Below are 25,198 nucleotides of genomic sequence, written 5' to 3' on the forward strand. Positions count from 1 at the left end.
AATTATATTTAATGTTTCTTCCCCAAATTTACTTCTGCTCCTATATGCCCAACCTTGATCTCTGCTAGCACTATTATCTACTAGCTTACTCAAGCTAGAAATTTGGAAGGTATCCTGATTTCTTTTTCCTTCTTTCTCTCCACTCACTGCCCCTTCCGGTCACCTAAATCTACATTTTCATCTAGGTGTATCTCTTCAACCTCCTCAGGCCCTCAACTCTGTCCTGCATTATTATAAAAACTGTCAACTTCTTGGCTTACATTGTCCCCAGCCCCCTCATTACTTTGCTAATGCCCTTTTTATTTATTTTTTTAAGATTTTATTTATTTAAGAGAGAGAGACAGAGAGAGAGCCCAAGCAGGGAGAGGGGCAAAGGGAGAGGGAGAAGCAGACTTCCTGCTGAGAAGAGAGCCCAATGAGGGACTTGATTGCAGGACCTGAGATCATGACCTGAGCCAAAGTTGGACACTTAACCAACTGAGCCACCCACGTGCTCCTAATAATGATCTTTTTAAGACACAAATCTAATTTGCCCTCCTTAAAAACACTTATTTCCTATCTAATTGAAACTCAATCTTAAGCTTTATAATTATTTCAGTGATTCATCCCACCCTTTCTTAGTTTTCTTCTTCTCCTGGCCTTTTATCTTGAACAGAAATCTTACTGGTAATTTCAATACTTTTTCTAAAACTGAGATTCTAGATCTTCTTTCCCCAACTTTTAGCCATCCTAGAGCAAAGAGAAGCTGTTGCTTTTTTATCATCCTCCCTTCTTGAATTGCTCATCCAGATCAAGGGGCCACACTCCATATTTTCCACTTCCAAATAAAATAAATACAGATGGCCAGGTGTCCAGCTGATTAGTGTATATGAAGCATTTTATTGTATGTTTTGCACTTGTATGACATTTTTGAGTCATTATTTAGTTCATACTGTCAAGAATACGGAAGAGAGTATCACACACTGCATGATAGATTTATCCATATGGTTAAATATGGAAAACCAAGGAAAAAAGAATAGAGGTAGGCAGAACCAGAAATAGAAAATGATAAGAATAAATAAGGTAAATAGATTACAAATGCAGCAGAGGAAAAAAGGAAAAGGAAAAGGAAATCAATATTTATTGATCACTTTCTATTTGCCAACCCTATGCCAAGAGTTTTAATATACGTTATGCTAGGCAAAGAATACAGCTGGGAGGGTCATATGAACAAGGAGGACGGGGAGGTATGAAGGTTGTCCTCTACTTCCATATTCCTTTATATAAGTTTTATGAAGTTTACATTTGCTTTTTCCCTGTGTCTTAGTCCATTCAGGCTGCTATAACAGAATACCATAGACTACATGGCTTTTAAACAAAAACATTTATTTATCACAGTTCTGGAGGCTAAGAAGTCCAAGATCAAGGTACTAATAGATTCAGTGTCTAGTAAAGGCCTACTTCCTGGTTTATAGATGGCCATCTTCTCTCTGTGACTTCACGTGGTAGAAGGAGATAGGGAGCTTTGTAGGGTCTCTTTTACAATGGCACTAATTTCATTCATGAAGGTTCTATCCTCATGACCTAATCGCCTCCCAAAAAGATCCCACCTCCAAATATCATCATATAGGTTTAAACGTATGAATTTTGAGGGGACACAAACATTCAGTATGTAGCACCCAGCTCTTTATATGACTAGCACTTCCACGTCTTTCCAAGTTTTAGTTTAGAGATGACCTCAATAGGAAGGCCTTCCCTGATCACCATGATCAGTAGAACCTCTGATTTTCTCTATCACATCATCCTGCTTATTTGTGTTAAATATAAGGAAAACATTTATGATTATGTTGTTTATTAACTTCAGACTTAGTTTCATGAGGGCAGGAGCCAGGTATGTCTTGCCTACCATTGTCTTTCTGGTGTCCAGCACAGTGCTTACTACAGAGTCAGACACAATAAATATCTGTTGAGTACATGAACAACTGATAGAGTCTAGTGTTGTAATACTGATAACATGTCTGTCCCTACATCCAATTAGAAGTTAATTGAGGGGGAAGAACAATTTCTCTGAGTTTTTGTCAAATTAATCACTAATTAAGTGTTGGCTGCCATACCTATTTATATTTTATCACCTATGTGTTGAATAACATGTATTCTAAAAACAACAATTTACCATATTAATACATTAATATAATATGAGTAAAGGCAAAATATCATGATGAAGACTATTGGGAGAGTGAGGAGAGCAGGGAAAGAGGAGGGAAGGCAGGAAGAAGAATGGTATGGTAAATAAAGCTATGACATAAAATGAGTAAAGGCTAAGTGTTCTAAAAATCTTGGTATACAAATGCCTTTAGTGTCTTAGTAATTTTGTTACAAGGATCATAGACCAAAAGAAGTACCTAACAGTTCCATTTATTAAGTAGTAGGTGTGAACGACTTAATAAATATTTATGCACTGCCTAGTGGTCATTTGAAGAATAATACACATAAATTGAAAAGGAAAATAATAGTTTTATTTCATGCTTGAATAGCAAAACTACTTATTAATGAAATGTGTGCCCCTGTGGGACACCACTTACCTTCTCAAACCTTCGAATCATATTAGATACTACAATTCTGTTTCACATTGATTTTCAAATAGCATTTGATTTTTGATCACAGCAACCACCAAAAACCCAGTTTCACAAAGATTGTCATCAAAAGGAAAGTGCAATCTAATATTGAAACTGAGAGCCACTAATTCACACAGTATCTGACTGATGTCAAGTATTGCTTTGTTTCCCTCAAATATTTAAAATAAACCATGTATTCCTGTGATGAATTAAAAACAGCACCACAGGTATCTTGGAGCCCAGTTTGGGAACAAGAAAAAGTGCTTTTGAGTCTAGTAGACATTAATTGAATTTACCTTGTTACCAATTTTGTGATCTTGACAAGTCATTGAAAACTTTCTGAGCTTTGCTTTCTGTATCTTTAGAAATACAGGTAACAATAACATTTAGAGTTTTGTGGAGATAAAATCAGATGAAAACAAGTATTTTTATACAGCTGCAAGCACAGTTCTTGGTGAAGAGGAAAGCTACAGTAAATGATAATTCCCTTCCCTTCCAAAAGAGAATGATGTGCTAATCCTGCCCATCCACCTTTAATCCTTTTGTGGGCCACTACCCTGCATTAAAGAAAACTTCTCACTGGATACCTGTTCACTGTGTCCACCATGTTCACAAAGTTTCTGGACTTTTTTGTTTGTTAGGAGACTCCACCCAATTTCTTTCTATAGAGGAAACACATCTCTCTCCTGGTAATAGAGAGTAGTCATTTACCCTTGAAAATGTCCTTAAATGCTTTTATTAATACTAGACCTGGACTCCTGAAAGCTCAGACACAAGTTTTTTCCCCCTCTCACTTCTACGTTAGGCTCCCTTTCCCTACAACAGTAGCAGCTGAGATTTAGTCTGAACAACACAAAGTCAATGGGTTAAAGAAAAAAAAGAGATTCTACCTTTTCTTTCTCCCCCTCCTCTGTCTCCTTACCAGAAGCAAATATGGTTCAAGGTGCTTAAAATGGGACCCTCATTATATTTGATTCCTGACCAATAACTTCCACTGCCTTCACCATAGAAGTAGTCCCAAAAGCTTCACCCACTTTTCCCAATGTGAACTTGACTCCTCCAGCCTCTCTAAAAGAATTTATAGAGACAGAATCAATGATTAATTTCCTTTGGTGGACAGTTAACTTGTCTGTTCTGTGAAGTCCAGCTGAGAGGTGAGCTTTCCTTAGGGTAGACAGTAGAGCATACATAGTATCACACAGAAGGCCTTCCATTGCACAGATCCCAGTTCAAATCTTGGCTCTACCACTCACTGAGTTGGTGACTTGGAATTATGACTTTACCTCTCTGAGCCTCCATTTCCTTAACTGTAAAACAAAGATAATGATAGTAAATAACTTAAAAATAATAACAGTAAAAACTAGGTTATCAATTAAGTAATTAACAGAGATGATACAGATAAAGTGTTTAGCATAGTAGCACAGTAGCAGATATGTAATAGATCCTCCATAACTGATGGCATCATCATCTTCATCATCATCATCATCATTATCATTTTGCTCATGAAGATAAGTGAGTCTAACTGGATCAGTGGGAATCCACTGTTCTTGCTTCAGTAGTGCTAATCCTCCTAGGTGGAGGGCCACAGAACTCTGGAGAAAAGGGGCAAGCTCATGATTAGCTGATATCAGAGTCTCTTCCTAGTCACTAGAGCTCTTTTTGATTCAAAGTAGAAATTCTTGAGCAGAACCAGAGACTTGAATCTGAGTCATACCATACCTACCATGCCAAGCTCCAGCCACAATCTTGGGATACAAATTTGAAAATTTGATCTATACATTCAAGATAACTTGCACACTGATTGTATAAGTCATAAGGAAATGAAGTAATGAAGCCCTTAATTATATTTACATTTCTATGCTTGTACAACTCTTTGGTTTCTTTTGTTGACTAAAACAAAATTCCTGTACTTCATTATCAGGTGTCATAAGAATATTTCCTTTTTAAACTTATTTCAACAAATAAGTTACATTTAGATTCATAGAATGTTAGTACTAGACTGAAAATAGCATTAATTCCTATCATCTATTACCTTCATTTTACTGATGAATTGAATAAGGTACAGAGAGGTACACTGACTTGCCCAAGATAACCTGATTAATAAATGATAAAGCAGGAATGGAAGAGAAATATGCCACTTTGTAATTGAATATTTTTTGATAAGCCTTAACATATTTTATGACTTTTCATGGTACAATTTCTCAAACTTGTGTCTGCTTCTACTTATAAATTTCTACAAAGATGTGTAAAGCCTTTTACTCTCTATTCTGTCACCTTAAAACTTTATCATAATACCTTGAAATAGTTTTCAAAATCCATGGAAACACAGATTTCCCTCTTCATCTCCAGAATTTCCATCAATCCCTCTCTCTTTCCTATCCCTCTTCAAATCTGGAACGGGATTTTAAAAGTCTGTAATGTGCTCACAGTTGAGCTCACTAGGAGGTGGCACAATATAAGGGAAGATTTTTGGACATGAACCCAAGAATCCTGCCTCTATGCTGGATCTTGGTCTAATTTTCCCTGTAAGCATGGACCTTGCTGAGTCTTAAAATTTACTTGTAGGAAATGAAAGGTTCAGCTAGAAATATTTTTTTAAATAATTAACAAATATCAGATATATACCCAGGTTTTTCACAGGCAAGTATTCTCATACAAACCTAACAAAAACCAACCCAAAAAATTGAACTTAAGCCAGGAGCTAAAGAAATGGCTGTTTCTTCGCAATACCCAAAGACTTGAGCCTGTCACTCACTATGTGGGGCATTGAAATATATAATAAAAGTTTCTGTCTATTACCAATTAGTTATAAAGTGGGACACATTTCATTTACTATATTTGTGTGCTCAAGTATATTCTTTATTTAACAAAATATTTCTAAATGTATTGCATTAATGTTTTAAACTAACAAGAACTAATTAATGGGAAAACTGAAAAATGCTGAAAATTATTTTTTGAATTCAAATTAACCTAAGGTTTAAGAAAAAAAAGACATAAAGATAACTGCCATGCATAAATTTATATCACTACCTCCCTGTGGGCATAGACAAAACATTTTTGTGTGTATAAAAAAGTGAGAATTTGGTATTTTACCTTCCCCAATGCTCTCTCATTATCTGGTTAACTGGAAATAATAATTTTAATTAAAGAAGTTTAAAATTCACAGGGTTTTTTAACATGTTCATTTGTCTTTATAAAGTTATATTCTTGTACCAGGGTTGCTCATTACACTCAATGAATGGATTTAGAATGAAGATTTAGCAAGCTAGATTAATCATGAGAAAACTAGAAACCTTAGGAAGAAGTCATGATAGAACTAAAGAAATTGAGGATAAGATCACTTGGGAAACAGTAAGAGTTAACAGGGGGATTGGCAATAAAAGCCGGATTTAAAGGACCCAATTGTGCAGGAGCATGGCTGAAGATGAAAAGAAATTTAGTTGGTCAGTGATGGACTTTCCCTCTTAGAACTCTTAAGGGAGCTCCCCTCTTAGATTCTTACATGCATATATATATCATATATATGCATATAAGTATCATATACTCACATACAGCTTATCATAATTCAGTCATGTGTTATAATAAGATTTATCTCATCTCCCCAACTAGATGGTAAATCTCCAAGGGACATGGGTCACATTTTGTCTTTCTTTGGAAACTCTACAGTTCTTTGCACAGTGCCAGGCATATCAACAGGCATCCAAAAAATGTCTGATCAACAAATGGACTCATTTAAATTAGAAAGAACAAAACATTTTAGTACTCACCTCAGAGAAACATATGATTCACTTCTCCCAGTGCTCCACAGTGACTTATATTCTAGAGCCCCATCTTTAAATCTGAGCCAAGTAAAGATATTGCCACCTTGGTTAACCAATGTTTAAATGTTTACTTTCCTTGTCCTATATTATTATATCTCTCAGGATTCTTTTGTTCATCCAGCTAATGAAATGAGGATTGGGGAACTTCACCCTTCATTAGCTGAGACCCCTCTGTACCCACCCAAACTTGTTCTGCTAGGGAAGGACAAAAAAGGTAACACTGTGAACCTAATGTGGAAAATATGCCACAAATGCATGTGCATGATGAATCACCAGTCGTAACTTATGATACACCATAGTCTATAGAAATATTTTACAAATATATATTCCTAACATTGTTATGCTGTTTTCCATACTTGCTTTTCTGTGTTTATTATTGTCAATGTTCATAGCATTATAACATTTTCCCCTTTACATTTCAGAATCAACTGATGAGTCTGAAGTTGACAAAACTCACTGTCTGAATAACAGTGTTTCCTCAGGCACTTACTCAGACTACTCGCCTTCCCAGGCTTCCTCAGGATCCTCTAACACCCGGGTTAAAGTGGGGTCCTTGCAGACAACAGCTAAAGATGCAGTACATAATTCTTTATGGGGTAACAGGTGTGTTTAGAATTCCCTTTTTTCTGTTCCCAAGTGCTTACTTTCAGCAACTTTTTTTAAAAAATGGGATCTTAATTTTTGAATTGTATTCAGCGCATGAATGGTGTAGAAGACAGATGGAAGGGGCAGGTAAGCAATCACATTCCCACCAGGATTTCCAGGAGAGGATGAATCCATTTTATACAGCAAAACCATTGTTTAAGGGAGAGATGGCAGGAGATTATCAGGTTGAGATAATAGGAACAGAAATTTAAAAAATTTGAAACCAAAAATCCTGTTTGCCTAGTACTTATTTATGACACACGTGGGCATTTCACTATCCCCAGTGGGGTTATGGATTAAACCAAGATGCATGGAAAGCACTTGTGTGCCCAGTACAAAGTAAATATTTAATAAAATTGTCATTGCTATTGTCATCATCGTTATCATCATCATCATCATTTTATCACCACCTGGAAAAGTTAGGCTATAAGCAAAAGTATTTAATCTTTCCAAAATGGTTCCTACTCTATTTTACTTCCATTATACAGATAAAAATCAAAAGCCAAAGAGCACAATAAAGTGATTTAGTGAGGTAGTAATTACCCAGTTCTGATTCTTTTGTTTTGTACCTTGTTGTTTTGTTTTAAGGTACAAACAGCAAATACAAATCATCATATAGGTAGTCAATGATTATTACTCATATTTTACTGATAATATCACTACTGTCAACAATATATTCTTTGGTAATTAATGGATAACTATTTCTACCATTCAGTGCCCATGATAAGAATCTTAACTCTTTCAGTTTACAAGTTCATTATTTGTGATATAAGCTGAGCTTAATGAGGTACTTTGGAAGGTTCCTTCTAAATTTACTATTTTTCAATTAGCAAAAGCACTTAAAGGTCTTTCTCTCACTGATAAAATACATATATATATATATATATATGTATTATTCAATGTTATTAGTGTGCAAATGGTTTAGAATAAACCTAAAAAAACGAGCATCTTCTAGAAATACTGTGGTCACTGGCACAAACAAGCCAATGACCAAAAGTCATAATATAATATAATTTACATTCTAGGAAAATGTGTTCCCTATACAATGAATTTAGTGTTTTCAATACCTGGCCTTCAAATAAATGTTATTTGAAGACAATTTGGGTTCATCAGATATATCAAGTACTTATAAGAATGGTACTCTCGACCAATAGTTTGGAAATGTACTGAATCAGAAATTCCAGGGATGAGGACCAAGAATCAGGTGATTCTAATTATCAGACAAGTGGCAGGACCATCACTGAAAACCTATCTCTTTCTTTCATTCATTTAATCATCCAACAAATATGTATTTTCATGCCTACCAAGTGCCAGGCATTATGCTAGGTCTGAAGAGGAAAAAAAAAAAATCTCTGCCCTCATGAGTTTACATTCTAGCAAAGGACACACAACAATGCTCAATAAATAAAACAGGTAAGTAACTGATATAATATGTTAGAAGGTGATGATTACAAGGAGGAAATAAAAAAGCAAGGAAAAGGGGTGGATTTGGGGGGCAGGGCTGAAATAACTATGCCATCTTAATTGAAAGTGAGGTATGGATGAATGATCAGTGAAACAGAGGATTGTGGCAGTCTTGGCTGCTTGTTCTCTTTCTGGCAAAGACCCAGCTCGTCCTTATTTTCATATTTTGTCTTCCCACTGTCTTCACAGGATTGCACAATCTTTCCCACAGCCTCTCGATTCAAAGCCATTACTCAGCCAGCGGGAGGCTGTTCCCCCGGGGAATGTACCGCAGCGTCCGGACCGGCTGCCAATGAGTGACGCCTTCACGGACAACTGGCCTGATGGTTCACATTATGATAACACAGGGTTTGTTGCAGAGGAGACCGCAGGCGAGAATGCCAACAACAATCCTCTCTTAAGTTCAAAATCTAGAAGCACATCTTCTCACGGACGCAGGCCTTTGCTTAGGCAGGATAGGATTGTTGGTGTTCCCCTGGAACTTGAGCAGTCTACACACAGACACACACCAGAAACAGAAGTGCCTCCTTCCAATCCCTGGCAGAATTGGACCAGAACCCCTAGTCCTTTTGAAGACAGGACCGCTTTCCCTTCCAAATTAGAGACAACCCCCACCACCAGCCCATTGCCTGAAAGGAAAGAACATATAAAAGAATCTGCTGAAATACCTAGTCCTTTTTCTCCAGGAGTACCATGGGAGTATCACGATTCCAATCCCAACAGGAGTCTTAGCAATGTCTTTTCTCAGATCCACTGCCGCCCAGAATCTTCTAAAGGTGTTATTTCCATTAGCAAAAGCACAGAGAGGCTTTCCCCACTCATGAAAGATATCAAGTCCAATAAATTCAAAAAGTCACAGAGTATCGATGAGATTGACATTGGTACATACAAGGTGTATAACATACCATTAGAAAACTATGCTTCTGGGAGTGATCACTTAGGAAGCCATGAACGGCCAGATAAAATGTTGGGGCCAGAGCATGGTATGTCCAGTATGTCTCGAAGCCAGTCAGTCCCAATGCTGGATGACGAGATGCTCACGTATGGAAGTAGTAAAGGGCCACAGCAACAAAAAGCTTCCATGACCAAAAAAGTCTATCAGTTTGACCAAAGTTTCAATCCCCAAGGAGCAGTGGAAGTTAAAGCCGAAAAGAGGATACCGCCCCCCTTTCAACACAATTCTGAGTACGTGCAACAGCCCGGCAAAAACATCGCCAAGGATTTGGTTAGTCCCAGAGCTTACAGAGGATACCCACCGATGGAGCAAATGTTCTCGTTTTCTCAGCCATCCGTTAATGAGGATGCTGTGGTGAATGCCCAGTTTGCAAGCCAAGGTGCCAGGACGGGCTTCCTGAGAAGAGCCGACTCCCTGGCGAGCTCCACAGAGATGGCCATGTTTAGAAGGGTCAGTGAACCTCATGAGCTGCCTCCGAGTGATAGGTACGGCAGACCTCCCTATAGGGGCGGTCTGGATCGCCAAAGCAGCGTTTCAGTGACTGAGTCCCAGTTCCTGAAAAGGAATGGCAGGTACGAAGATGAACACCCTTCATATCAAGAAGTGAAAGCTCAGGCGGGAAGTTTTCCAGTTAAAAACCTTACGCAGAGGAGGCCATTGTCTGCAAGAAGCTACAGTACAGAGAGTTACGGTGCCTCCCAAACCAGGCCAGTTTCAGCTAGGCCTACTATGGCAGCTCTTTTGGAAAAACTGCCATCTGACTATAACTTGGGTAACTATGGTGACAAGCCATCAGATAACAGTGATATAAAGCCAAGGCCCGCCCCTGTGAGGGGAGAGGAGAGCTGTGGGAAAATGCCTGCAGACTGGAGACAGCAGCTGCTTAGACATATAGAAGCTAGAAGGTTAGACAGGGTATGTCCGGCATTTCTCTGTAAGAATACCCCCCCTGCCTTTAGTTGCATTGCACTGCCATCTCTAAGCACATGTAGGGAAGCATGAACTACACGAATGAGCAGATGATCAACATTTTGTTTCTCTCTCTATTGTGGGGAAATGGCTCGTAACAGTTTCTCGTGGATGTTGTTTAACGCCCTTCCAGAGTCCGTAACCTGTAGGCGAATGATTTACCGAGTCTAGCCTAACTATTGTTAGTAAGAAAGAATTTGACGCCGTTGTGTGGGCTGGTGCTTCAGGTGCTTTCTAGCCGGTAAGGCGGAATGCCTCTCCTAGGACACAGAACTGTTCTCTAGCGACCTAAAGAGTATGATTTTTGTTCAATCTAGAAAAAGTGAGTATCTGGCCCCTTTCTGCACAGACTCACTTATAATCAAGTCAGGCCTAATTTGTCTATAAAATTGTCCCACACAGTACTGCTAGGGGGCGACTAAAGTTATTACTTCCAATGAGCAATAACCTTTTCCCAGCAAGAAACAGAAAAATAAAATAAGCGGAGATTGAATGCCCTCAATAAAAAATCCTGCCATTTACAATGTTGATTTTTATACAAAAAGAAATGTTTAACTTCAAATCATACTACAGGCGACAAAAATAGACGATGTCTTTATGAAGACTACAAAGGTACAAATTAGTGCATATACTGCAACCAAAAAAAGAAAGTTAATCCCAATTCAGTTACAAACTGAGTCACAATACAGCATGGAATGCATAGTGATTGAGGAGGGTAAAAAAAAATATATATATATGTACATATATATATGTACATATATATATATATATATATATTGCTTTAAAGCCTAGAATTACTTTTTGTTGCCTATTTGTGTCTCCTGAAGAGAAATCTGATATTTCATTTTCTAGAACTATGATCAATAATTGACCATTCTCATTGAATGTACTTTGTGGCTTTGGTGTAGAGGGCCTTGTGTACTCTGCATTGACCTTAAAATCTTAAGGTCTTTTTTATGAAAATGGGGCCTTCTGCTCTCATTTTCTAGGGTTTAAATACTTAGAGTAAATTGGGGATCTGGGTAATAATATACCATTGGAAAGTTTCGCTCAATAGTTTTATTATTTCATTTGGTGTCCTGCTAAAAGCACAGATCACTGCATTTATTATATTATTTCCTTAATATTGAATTTTGCGTTTTCAGGTATACTCTTTCTAAGTAATTATATTGTTTGTAGGTCGTGTCTACATGACAAGAAAACAATTATCTTTAGGGACAAGTGAACTAATAAATGTGGGTGTGGGTGTTAGTTTTCAATGTGGAAATTGGTTCTGCCTTGTGAAATATTTCATCAGAATGTCTGTTTCAAATAGGTGTGCTCAGTCCCATTGAAGGGAGCCTCATCAAAGCCTCATGACTGGCTGTCAGTGGGAGACACCTGGTCAGTTGTTACCATGCCTTACCTCAACTTATACCCTCCATATAGACAGATAACTTGGAGGGCGAAAATATTTGGGGCCAAATAATACAGTACAGTTTGGGAACTCTGGCCTCGTGTAGACACGACCATACATAACAGGGTAAGATGAACTAGTCAAGAAAAGGTTATAAGAAGCTTTTCAGAGCATATGTACAATGACTAGTAATTTGAGGCAACAGAGGAGTGAGTGAAAACAAAGCATGAAAAAGAAGACAAAATGCTTTTGGTACCATCATTTATTTACTGGTTTCTCAGATAAATGGTTCCTCTCCTTTGAATGGAGCTACTCCTCCAGCTGGAGCAGGATTTTGGAGAGAGTAAACTAGGACCAGGGGAGGGGGATTAGGATTGGCAGAAGTCTGCAAACCCTGCCTGGCCCAGATCCAGAAAACTAAAAGTAAACTCATGTGTGTTTCCTATTGCCGTGACAACACCTTCCTTTTTCATTAGTTTCCACGCTTCCCCTCTTCGTTTATAATTCCCTCAGTCTGTCTTTCATTTTCCAGAGCAATTTCAATGTATATTCCATAGCTTCTTATTTAATTCCAAGAAATTAGGTTACCTGAGAGTATTGCTTCAAGATACTAGAGCCTGAAAGTTTGTCCCCGTTTTCTCCAAGTAACATTTCTTCCCCCATCTCAATTGCGTGACTGAGCTATTCAGGCTGTATCTTACTTAGAACTTCCAGCTACTCAAAAAGAGGAATTCAGGGTACCGAAGCACAGACTTATTATTATGTAAGACTAGTTTTGACACAGCTGTGCTTTTTTTAACATAACATTCAAAGTCAGACTGCACCGGAGATACCATGTGTTTCTTCCCAGGGAAATTTAGTTGAGGATTTAAACCCGGAAATCAAATAGTTATACTAGAAACTACACGATCTTTGTCCATTCTTCATAAGAGAGAACTGCCCAGAGGCCTGGATGTTGGATAAGCTTAACAGCCCAAGATAACGTTGGTTAAAGATCTTGCCTGGTGTTGACCTTGGAGAGGCAGCTCCAAGTACTGCCGTAGATAAAAGATGCTGTTTTCTCCTGTAGTTTAACTTCGAGGCTCATGCTTCCTGTACAGGGTCCCACTGTGACTGAGAAAATTTAAAACATGAACCCATATGTCCAAGACTGCTCCCCTTCTACAGGAGCTAAGAGGGACTAGACTGGAATAATTTCAAACCTTAAGGAATCATTCAAGTGCTAGATTGAAATGTTGGGTGTCCTTTTCATCTTTGGCATGGTGACAATGAAAAATCACTGGATGAAATAATCAAGGATCCATAACAAATATGATCGGTAGACAAGCACACCATCAGGAGTATAATTGTCTTTCAGTTGAGTTCAGTGAAACTGATGCTAAAAATCATTATTTTGCAAACAATGCCCTCAGAATAGAATAGCTGCCTGTTGTTATTGTTCAGTAATACTCAGTTTTTAAAAAGTTTACTAAGTTAACTTGTGTAGATTTTTTTTCCAAAATAAGAAAATTTCTTAAAAGGGCCAAATACTGTCAATTACTACTTTCTTATGAGAGGTGGAAAGTGGAGATTGTCCTAACGGAAACTATTTGATGACAGGACGTAAAAATGTTTTAATTTAAATGAAGTTTTGTAGAAGAAAAATTAACTAGCTCTCCGACCCTTGGAATAACCTGAGATGCACCTGTTGAAGGCCACAATGCAGGTATCACCAGAGCGCTCTATAGGTATTTAGGTACATCAGATAAGTAGTCTTAATAGCTCAAATCATAATTCCTTTAGTTTCATTATGAAATTTCTCCAGTTTAAAATGTAATTTTTAAGAAACAAAAAAAGTCAGAAATTTTGGATTCACATACAATTTCTTTGACTGGTTTAATTAAATTAATCAGTAAATTCAATTAGCCAATAGTCAGGTTGAATGATTTTTTTTTTTTTTTTTTGACCAGCTCTTTTTCTGAGTTGCTGTAATTATGTCTATAGACTGAGCAATAAAGGACACTGATTTTTGGCTTTAACATTGTAGTGCCTTCGTTTTAGGGCAGAATTAGAAGCTGATATTTGTCTTGTGTATGTGTTTATCTCACAATGTGAAAGAGACCATGAGATTTGGAGCTGGCAAAATTTGATTAAGATCTCACTGTTTGAATTTTTTTTTAACTATTAGACTACCACAAACGAACAACATTTGTCCAAAGTCACTACGATCACAATATATGAGATAGGTTCTGTGCCCTTGAGTTAGCAGCAAATGTAAAACAGAATGTATCCTTGCTTTTTGTCTTTTCTGTAGTTTTGGATGGTACTCATTATGTGCATAACTAACACTGTACTGTATGCTTCTGTCTGATCAAGTGCATGTTTAAAAGACAGTTACTGTTTGCCCGCTTAAAGTTAAATGTTATAAATTTTAAACATGTTCATGTAATAATCAGTTTGTTGAGCATGTGTTCACACCCTGTCACATGATTATTTCCTCTACTCAGAATGCTGCTTACAAACACAACACAGTTAACCTTGGCATGCTGCCCTATGGAGGTATTTCAGCAATGCATGCAGGCAGAAGCATGACTTTAAACTTGCAGACTAAGTCTAAATTTGATCTACAAGAACTACCTCTTCAGAAAGTAAGTATGGACTGCCTTACATGTGTCAGCATACCAAAGCCAATTAATGTTGTTTGTTCACTTAATGTGTTTAGGCCGTACATACAACCCTGCTTATAGACTCTTCTGAGTCCAAAAAGCACAAGGGCAAATAATGTAGAGCCCGAACTCTTAGCTGCTAAATGAATATTTGGAGCTAGAATGATTCTCAGGTTCCTGCTTAACAGCTTTGCTTTTTGGATTGAGCAGGTACATGGCTTTTTGAGTTGCTTTAAGGCTCATTTTCTTATTACTCATTTCTTTTTCTTTTATTCTTTGTTTTCCTTTCTTTTGTGTGTGTAGATCTATGAACATGTATTTTTTAAAACATTTTTGGAGATAGCCCTCTCTTCCCTTGCTGATGCATTCTGAGACAGAGCTAGAAATTATTGTTGGATTTCAGTTGATCCCTTTGGAAAAGACATAGGGACCTAAGTTACAATGGAAATGAAGTGGTTGGCACTCCTAAATGCTTCTTCAGCCCATCGTCTTTGTGGAAAATATCACACAGAAATAAAACATGAGAAACAAGTTCGTGGCTTAGCTAGCAAATTGTTACTCATCCTAGGCTAATGGAAAAGGAGCATGTTAACAGGGCTTTCAATATAATTGTAGGCTCATTTGAAATGAAATATACTGGAAGAGGAAACATTTCCATTGTCGAAGGAACATTTCTGCTGTTTTATTCAGGCAAAACTGAGAATGAACATTTTACCTGTTTAAATTGATTAATACCTCTGTCTTAGTTACATTTTGATGGAGACTAATGAGTCATTTTCATGCAATATGTCATTATGACTATATTATTAATATAGTCATTAACCTAGTAAGTTTTATGAAAAAAGCAGTGCAAAGTAGGGATAAGAGAATGACAGTAGCCTCCAAACACTTCTCTCATAGTAAAATTAATGAACATATGGAACTAACTCCCATCCCAGCAAAATGAGGGTCAAAGACCTCAAATCCATGTTTTATTGTTAAATTAGTCTGAATAACAATTCCTAACTCTGGATAGTTTGCTTCATACTGTCAATAGAGGAATAAAATCAAAGAGACATTTATATTCACAGCTTTTTCATCACCCACAGTCGTTTTGGGGAAAAAAAAACCTAACTAAATTAAGAACTTTTGAATGTTGAATTTGCACTGAGTAATAGATAAGACAGCACCATTTAAATAGGCCCTTGTCCTAGAGGGCTTGGCAATTGATAGAAATCAAAACCTTAAACTAAGAGGATGGAATTTCAAAATTCAGTGGTCATATTAGCAAGATCTTGATAGGAAGGGAGCTATTGCTTGCACTCCTTGAAATTATATGGAGAGCCCCTTATTTTGCTTAATGTTTAGCCCCATTAAACTCATCCACCTATAGAACAATATGGATATATTCAGTGTTTGAAAAATGGTAATATACTTGAAATGCTGTTTCCCAATGTCTAAATTGTTCCCCCAAAATCAGTTTGGTACCTCTATGTTGCTATATTAACTTTCTGATTTTGTTTGGGGTACCCTAGGGAATGGATTCATTAACTGTTACTACAGCTCTAAGATAACCTATATCAGAAATATTAGAGAGTTCTAATATTTTAGAGACTTTTCAACCTTCCTCAGTTAGATAACAGAGATGACCTAAAGGAATTCTCTTTGGAAGCTACGTTAAATTGAAAACCAAAAATAATTCAAATATTGAAAGACTCCATCTCAAAATGAATTATCATCAATATGTTATTATCCACACGCGAGAGAGAGAGACAGAGAGATTGAGAAGAGAAGGCAAGGGGGAGAAAAGAAATACAGACAGGACAATTACTCCATTACCCCTAAAAGACTTTATGACCCCAGATTATCAGTTTAAGGCCTTAAACTTCCAGCTTTCGGCATCTGAGGCAACTTTTCTCTCCTGCTGCCAGTGCAGGAACCTTATCAGGTACGGGCACTGGGTGCTTGATGTTTCAAGACTATTCCAGACTCTACTTACTCCCATGGAGTCCACTCTAAGTCTCTACCCCTTCCTTCATCTTTGTGCCCAGGCACAGCTCTTCTGCAGAGCTTCTTTAATTTGAAAATTTCTTTGTTTTTTCTGCCAAGTTTTAGAGTCATCTTCTCTGAAAATTTTCCTTTTTTGGCTCCACTGACCATTGCTAACAGGTCTTATGGTTGAGGTTCAATTTCCCCGAACCTTTCTCACTGGGAGAGGAGAGAGGCAAAAATTATTTTCCTTTGACTTACAAATGCATAAAAACCTATTACAACATTTTTGTCTTGCTGCTTAAGGTAATAAAAATTAGTATCAGCAATTTAAGATTTTGTAGTCTCTAAATGCTTGTTAGCCATGAGAATTGCATTGAAAATATAGAGTAAGATCAATTTATAAAGAAAAATTTTCAGTAGATCAAACTGTTCATTCTCCCATGGAAATACGAGAGCTCTTTTTATTTATAAAATTTCTAAATGACAATACTAGCCATCTCTACGTAGGTGCTGTGGCAAATAGCTCTGGATGTCCTAAGGAATCTAAATTAACACTACATCAAAAACTTATGATGTACTATATGCTGGCTAACTGAAGATAATAAAAAAATAATAAAAGTAATAAAAAATTAAAAATTAAAAAATATAAATAAACTAACATTTTCACATATATTACCAGTTAAGCACTAGAAATAGAGTTGCAGCTACTCCTCTGGGACCATTCAGGGGCTGACGTCCACACCCTTTCCCCGTACTCTGCTTGGCAAACCTTCCCTCTTGCAATTAAGAGAAAGGAGCTCTTATTCATATTTTCTCTGTCACACAGAGACGACATTTTTGCGGGTTGTGTACCCAGAGGGCACCTTTCTGTGATTCTGACCTCCCCCCACCTCCATTTTGGTAACTGGCAGAAAGGCACTATTTGTGCTAGCTGAGGTCCTGACTCAGGGTGTTATTTTGTTTTTCGGTTTGAGCTTCTGTTTAGGTTACCAAATATATCTAGTTATTTTTTTCTCAAATGTTTTAAACAAATTTATAATAAACTAATTAAAGGATATAGCTGTTTGTAAATGAAGATTGAAGAATCTGTACTTCTATTTACAAAGTGAATATTTATGTAGATGAAAAGACTCTCCCAGATTTTTCTGTTTTGAATATTTCTAATGTGTTCATATTTATTACATGCCAAGTCAAGTATTGTACATTTTTCATGGATTACAAGCTACATCTAGGCTTCCTATACTATAAACAGTAAATTACATATTCTATGGTAATTTTATGACACCTACTAAGATATTAACAAAATGTTAAGATATACAACAAAATTATTTTAATATTTAATTTCCATTAATGTTTTTATTTATTGATGTTTATTCTAATTTCCTAAAAAATTTAACAGTACTTGTAACCATACATTTAACATATATAAGTCATTATTAAATTATAGAATTATTAGTATTTTCTATTGATCCATTTATTTATTCATTCATTTATTCATTAATCATTTATTTGCTGCCTCTCCAAAAAGCATGTAAGGCAACTTTCTATGACTTTATTAATGGTTCCATGTGCTTCTTCGGATGTGTTCTGTTGTAATTGAGCTTAGTTATTGTCTTGAAATTTTATGTTATTAGAGAGAAATATAATACTGTAAAATGTCGATTCAAATTGCCATTTTTATTATCCAGATTAATGGTAAAAAAATATTTCAACAGGAGAATAAAGACTAGGATTTCTTAAGAATCTACTGCGTGCCTGGTACCATTAGGTACTTTAAATATGTTTTTTTCACACAACCCTCACAAACCCTCAAAGGAAGTGTTTATCTCCATTGTACGGACCAGGAAACTGAGGCTCATGTGTCACACAAAGGAACCTACCTACATTCTACCGTTTTCTTTCTGCACCTAACATAGTAGTAGGTAGAATTTGATCTGACCCTGCTTGGCACCAAGGTCCCAGCTGTTTTTACCGTACAATGAGCCTTCTCAAATATTTATAAAACCTGACATTTTTAGAGAACATAACTCATAATAGTTGATAAAGCTCTTTCATATACATTATTATCTCACATCATCTTCACAGTAATCCAGAAAAATAGATCTTTGGGATGGAGAAAAGACTACATAGTAGAATATAGTAACTAATGCAAAACTTATCATGACCCAAATCATTCCCTATGTGCCACAGATACAGGGCTCTCTCAGTTAGCAGAACCTAATAAATGCTCATAGTTACCTCAGGCTCTTTAAGATTCAGTTGCTTTTCCTGGGCACTCGGTATTACCAAGAAATATGCTTCATGGCAGTGAAAGGCCAAAGATTCTGAACCCAAGAAAATCACAAGTTAATCGTTCCTGCGTCTGCAGCCCCATAGACAAGTGGGGCTGGGGAAGAAATCGCTGGCCTCTCCTAGCTCCCCCTCTGCAGGTGTGTGGCTGCTAGTATAGTGTGATTTCTTCCCCGCTGGAGAAACTGACACTTCTTTCCTTGTTCCTTTCTTTTTAACTTCTATCACCATAATATTATACCATAGCACCTACTGCTTATTGGCTTTATTGAAACAGACACTAATATAAATTACAATTTCAGGGTAAGGGAAGTTGAAATTATGGAAATATATGTATTAAAGATCTTTTCATAGAATTTTGCCTGGAAGAAGATGGCCTTGCTATCTGTTTTATTAGTTGATACTCATCCCACTATCTTTTGGATTAGAAAAACTCAGATAAAAATGTGTGCAGTTAAATTATTTTTAAATTTCTAATGTCCTTTCTTACTGCATCTATGCGGATGACTCAGGATCAAATAGTACCAACATTTGATATGCATTTATTCACCCTAGTCTCAAGGGTTACTTACTTAATTCCATTTTTTTTTTTTTTCGGGTGAAAGCAAAACAAGATTTATGCAGCACCTTGGGGCAACTTATGCCTATAGCTTCTATTGATTCTGCTGCATTTATTATTGGCTACCTATCACTCAAGAAAGATTCACTTATCTTTCTAATTATGAAAAAAACCTCAAGCCTGTAAATCCACATAAATCCTCATGGACAATGACTAAAATTACCAAAATAATAATGTTAGTACTCATACAGATGCTTCCTCACCATGACAATGAAATGGTGGTTTAAAAAATCATCTGAACGTTACATTACAACCTTCAGATTAAACCCCTTGAAATCATAATGATTTATATTGAAACTTGGCATATATTTGTAATACCTGTTTTTTAAAAAGTATGTGCAGAAAATGAATAATGTAACAATAATTTGCACTAAAAATACTTTGGGGAAGATTATTTTTAAAACATTTTAAAATCTATGGTAATGCCTTTTGTGAACTATATGCCAATTACTAAGCAAAATAGATCCTTGAGTTCTTAAGGCATATATCCCAAGACCTTTGCAGAGTGCCAAATGCTACTATCACTCTCATATAATTTCTCCAGCTAAATGCAGTAAGCCTAATTTGTCAAGCATTCAGTGCACCCATTAATTAGCTAACCAAAGCAAAACTACTAAATCAGCTCAGCTCATTTATTCATATTTGTGAATCCTGTACATACAAACATATTCACATATGGACAGGCATAAGTGCATGCATACACACACTCACACATATGCACATATATATCACAGATTTTCATGCACATTTACATCTCAGCAAGATTAGAAATTACTTCTTCCAGTAGACATTTGTGGTCATTCACAGTAGTCAAAAACATAAATGTTAAATCTACAAATGTCCACAGTCATTTCTGGGACTGTATCCCTTCAGCAAAACTTCTCCTAGCATTAGTGTATTTCTTAACAATATAATTTCTGAGTTTTCACTAAATCATAATGACCATTTTCTCTATTCTTTTTAAAATATTTAAAGACCTACAGAATTTAGAAGCTGAGAAAATGGTGCATTATGGTGATTTTCCATGTCTTTTACATTTAATTTAAGGTTATTTATGCTGAGGAAAAGAAGACTCATTCTTACTTTTTTAAAGTATCTAAAGAAAATATCTAGAATGTGGTACTAGAAATAATTGAATGAATAACTGAACCTCAGTTTGCTTATTATCTCTGCAATAACAAACTTCAACAGTGATAGCTTCATTTTTTTTAATATATTTCAGTTGTTCCTTTTAATCTTTTATAGAATTTTAACAACTAAGCAACTGCATTTATATACAACTCAGTAGCACTTTATCAAAAGTATAATTTCTTTGTAAATAGCTATAACATCTTTTGGGACAGAATGTGAACCCACTGTATAATTTTCTTTTGGACCGCCTCCCCACCCCCAACATTAATAACTGTTTTCATGGTCTTACTATTTCTCCAAACTTAAGCCCCCAGAGTATCTTACTTAAGAAAAACAAAAATGCCAGAGCATTCTTGAAATGGAGAAAGGAAATTGCTTTCGGGAAATTCTTTTAATTTTGGTGTCTAGTATAAGTTTTTTTTTTTATGTGTCTGCATGTTTATGTTTCCTCTGACCCCTGTAGTGTAGAATCGGTGTGGTTGCTAATTCTAATTTTAAAAAGAGAAAGATTGATTCTTAAACTAGGGAAGAGCCTACACCATCATGACATTAAGATTTTGACTAAAGAATTTTTGCATTTTTTGTTTTTTGTTTTTTGTTTTTAACACCAGAAAGAATTCTGCAATTCTCAGTTGCTCTCTGTGACTAGGAGTCCTGTCTGGGCAGCTGAAGCAAGACTAGTGGAGGAAATAGGAAGGAGAGGAGAATGATATGGAGGGGGAATAAAATAAAAGAATACTTGTGTTACATTCTGGCCTCTTCTCAAAAAAAGATTTTGCACAGGCACCTAACCAGATGAACACATGCGTTATCCTACCTCACTGGCAAATAAATCAAGCCAGAAAGACATGGATATTAATTTAAACCATTAATTTAAGCCAAAACAAACAAAAAAACACCGGTCAGTAGTGCTTACCCTGAAAACTTATATTTTAACTGCTTAATTTTAATAATTTGACCTGTCATATTTTAATATCTAGAAAAATTGTGTGTGAGCATATACAAACATGTTAATCTGAAAAAGGAAAAGACTAGAAAATTAATGCTTGAAAACAGATAAACAGGCATTAAATAGCTGTTGTTTTTTTCAAGTCGTATGTAGTTTAAATGTGTTACCTACATGTGATTTTTCAAACAAACACAAGTGAATTAATCCCTAACTAACCCAGATGCTTCAATTCAGTACCTTTCTTCTCTTTTTTCACATTTTCTGATAGACTCATGAAAAAGGAATTCTTAGGGCCAAAGCACAAGAAGAAAATTGAGCTATCTCCTTACTTTTCATTATATCCATTAGACCTTAGGAAAACTTCATCTAGTGTCATAATCTTATTTTAAAACAGTTCCAAGCAATCCCTTTAAAAAAATGCATGCAGTCAGAATGCAGATTGGATGGTTATATAATTGTTTTTTAAAAACCAACTAGGACCGCTCTGTATAACCAGATGACGGCTGCCAAGCAGCCCATCTGTGCCATGTTGTGAAGAGAATGGCCCAGTTCTCCCATCCTGGGGCTGGACAGTTCCTCACACAGAGTAGAGGTGCACATATACCCTCTCACTAGGCTTTATTTATCCATAGGGATACTTGAAAACATACACAGAAAACGGCACAGGAAACACTGGGCATAATTTTTCACCCACATAAGAATTCCCCAGGAAATCAAGGAGTATCTGGATATCCTGTAGGTTAGGGGAGGAGAAAGTATGTATATGATTATACATATATAATCATAAAAAAAGTTGATCTGCTTCCACAGGAAAAATATACCAGTACTATATCCCTCCACTGGAGGCTGTCTTTCTGATGGTGTGTAATTACTTGCTATTACTCAGATCAGACTATGGAGCCCTCCCTGGTATCTTATATTAATAATAATAATGACAGGGGTATTATTACTTGTTAAAAATAATAAGCAATAAATCAGCTACAAATATATGAAGAGTTTAAACTTTAAAGCATAAATGATCTATATAAATAAATTTAAAATCAAAAGTCATTTATTTATGCCATGATTCTAATAGGACAATATTTTTGATGTTCCTTTCCTACTTTCCTAAAAGCAATCTGTAGATAATGTCATAGTACCATAAATCTTACACTATGCTAGTATTAACACTATGTTGGATTAGTGCAAGGCATGTTCTACCAGAATCAGTACAGCTTTATAAAATTTGTTTTAGGTTATGGTTTGAAATATTGAAAGTTACATACTATGTAATATATGATTTCAGTTTATATTCTAAATGGTAAGATCATACTAAAGAAATGAATTAAGCAGGTTTTAAATGTTGTGGTTTTTAACAATTGGTTAATTTTATTCTGATTATTTTTTATTCAGGTATTGTAAATAATCTAAACTTTTCTTTAAAATTCAGTAAATAACTCTAAGATGGTTATTTTAATCGAATTTCTCACTGCTTCCAAAAAGCTGTCAATTTAGAATTCTTACTGAGTAAATAGTGTATAATAATTCTTCCAGTTCAGGATATTTGTTTTTCTGCAATTAAACAAAATTAATTTTATCATAGTCACTAGGGACTCTTTTCAGAAAATTATGATAAACTTCTATTACATCACTAAAGAATGCCATACCATTTTCGCAATAGACCCCGTCCCAGCAAAGCAACATTTTAGACAATGGACAAGAAGATGTATCTCCTAGTGGCCAATGGAATCCTTATCCTCTTGGGAGGCGGGATGTACCTCCGGACACCATTACTAAAAAGGTAACCAATTTCAAATTAATGACACAAACCATGAACCTTGTGCATCCATTGTAATATGTAATCCGTATCTTGTGTCTTAACATTTCTAATTTTGTAATAAATTTAGGCTAAATATTATCCCACTATAGGGAGCTTAGTTAACTGTAAGCGCATTGAAAAGGATGAGAAACGAACACTACCAAATGTTAAGAATTGGTAACAAATTTTTATAAACAATATCCTGCCACCTCTCTGAAGAATCTCTCACCTTTTACTAGTGCCTGACTCCCACCTTTGAAGTGCAAGTACAGGATTGTGTGTAATGAATACTTCTGACCCTCTTTAGTTTAGCAGTATGGTGCAGCCAATTTGTGTAAAATGAAATTTGGCTAAAAAAGGTTGATTTACCATTTTTAAAGTCATAGCAGTTCATTCATCCTATCATTCATTCGATAAATATTGACTGAGCAACTGTATGTGCTCAGCTATGTTTTGAGCACTTGCTAGATACTGAGGAACAAAAATGACTAAGATGGTGTCTTACCTTGAAGACCTTTTAGTCTGGTGAGGTATCCTAAGTGATAGGTAGGTAATTATAATACCATATTATATTGTCATGACAGGAATAAGAAGAAGCCACAACCTGGGAAGATAATTGCAACATATATGAGGGACAAAGGATTGGTATTCCAGAATATATTTTTTAAAACTCATATAATCAATAACAAAAGACATACAACACTACAAAAGAATGGTAAAGTACAAGGGGAATTAGGAGAGTAAATAAACATTTTTAAAAACTGAATACTTTTGTCAACCAGAAATACAAAAAAAAAGATGCTATTTTATACCTACTAGTCACAAAAATTAAGAAGTCTGAAAAATGTAGGTTGTTTGCAACTATAAGAGCAATGGAAACCTTTTTATAGTTCTTATAGGAATAAAAAGCACAATCACTTTGGTATCAAATTGTCTTATAAAGCTGAACATGCACAAACCCTACAATCCAAAAATTGCCCTCCTGAGATATTATCCAAGACACTTGTAATGTTTACAATAGTAGAAAACTGAAAAAACCCAAATGCCAACCACCAGGAAAGTATGTAAATAAACTCTGCTGTTCACACAGAAGAGTATTTTAAAGCAATGAAAATTAGTTAATCATAATTATGATAATGTGTATAAACTTTAGAAATATAATTTGAGTAAAAAACAAGTTTAAGAAGATGGAACACATCAAAACTATCATATTTATAAATCTCAAAAACAAGCAAAACTAAAAATATATTGTTTAGACATAAGTACATGAGTCAGAAAACTATTTTTATAAGGGAATGGTTAACAAAATTTACGATTATGTTTATCTCTAAAGGGAAGGCTGGAGGTAGGCTAAGGGAGGAAACTTGTATTATTCTTGCTACTGTTTTATTTCTTAAATTGAATTGTGGCTCTTACACTTAGTTCTTAAGTACCTGAGTGTTTATTTTATAATTGTGCTTCATGACTTACATATATAATCACATACTTTCTTTGTAACCTAGGTGATGGTTTTCCTCTTGATAACTACTTCAATGCTTTTTTTAAAAATATATATTAACTATCACATTATTTTACCTAAATTAATTGTTAATGACCTGATTTGCATGTTAGTACACATGTTATCAATCTGCCTATTGGGCAATATTAAACATAGCAGATAAACATAATGTAGTGTGGCTAGGGCAGTGAAGTTGGGATATAAGGCTATGAGAGTATCTGGAAAGGGCACTTGTTTAGTAAAGAAACTAAAGGAAGTCGAGAGGAGTGATGTGAAATAAGGCCGGAAGGTAAACAGAAGTTTGATCATGCTGCACTTTACTCGGAAGGAAATGAGAAGGGGAGCATTGAAGTGTCTTAAACAAGGGAAAGCCAAGATTAAATTTTCATTTAAAGAACACTCTGATAGCTTTACGGAGAATGAATTGTAGAGGAGAAAGACTGAAGGCAATGGA

The 25,198-nt window shown here is 35.8% G+C and overlaps 1 protein-coding gene across 2 annotated transcripts in view; it reads left to right on the forward strand.

Annotated features, from left to right (window-relative positions):
• LRRC7 (leucine rich repeat containing 7) overlaps positions 1 to 25,198 on the forward strand; it is a 410,462-nt gene that overhangs the window by 320,191 nt on the left and 65,073 nt on the right. The window contains exons 18-22 of one of the 2 annotated variants that reach the window (XM_044914052.1): positions 6,518 to 6,629; positions 6,838 to 7,018; positions 8,714 to 10,394; positions 14,331 to 14,471; positions 23,109 to 23,228. In XM_044914052.1, the coding sequence (XP_044769987.1) occupies positions 6,518 to 6,629; positions 6,838 to 7,018; positions 8,714 to 10,394; positions 14,331 to 14,471; positions 23,109 to 23,228 (2,235 nt within the window). The remainder of the gene's footprint in view (positions 1 to 6,517; positions 6,630 to 6,837; positions 7,019 to 8,713; positions 10,395 to 14,330; positions 14,472 to 23,108; positions 23,229 to 25,198) is intronic. The other variant, XM_044914051.1, reaches the window with a different exon arrangement.

This window comes from Neomonachus schauinslandi, chromosome 4 (assembly GCF_002201575.2).
Source record: "Neomonachus schauinslandi chromosome 4, ASM220157v2, whole genome shotgun sequence".
Classification (NCBI taxonomy): Eukaryota; Metazoa; Chordata; class Mammalia; order Carnivora; family Phocidae; genus Neomonachus; species Neomonachus schauinslandi.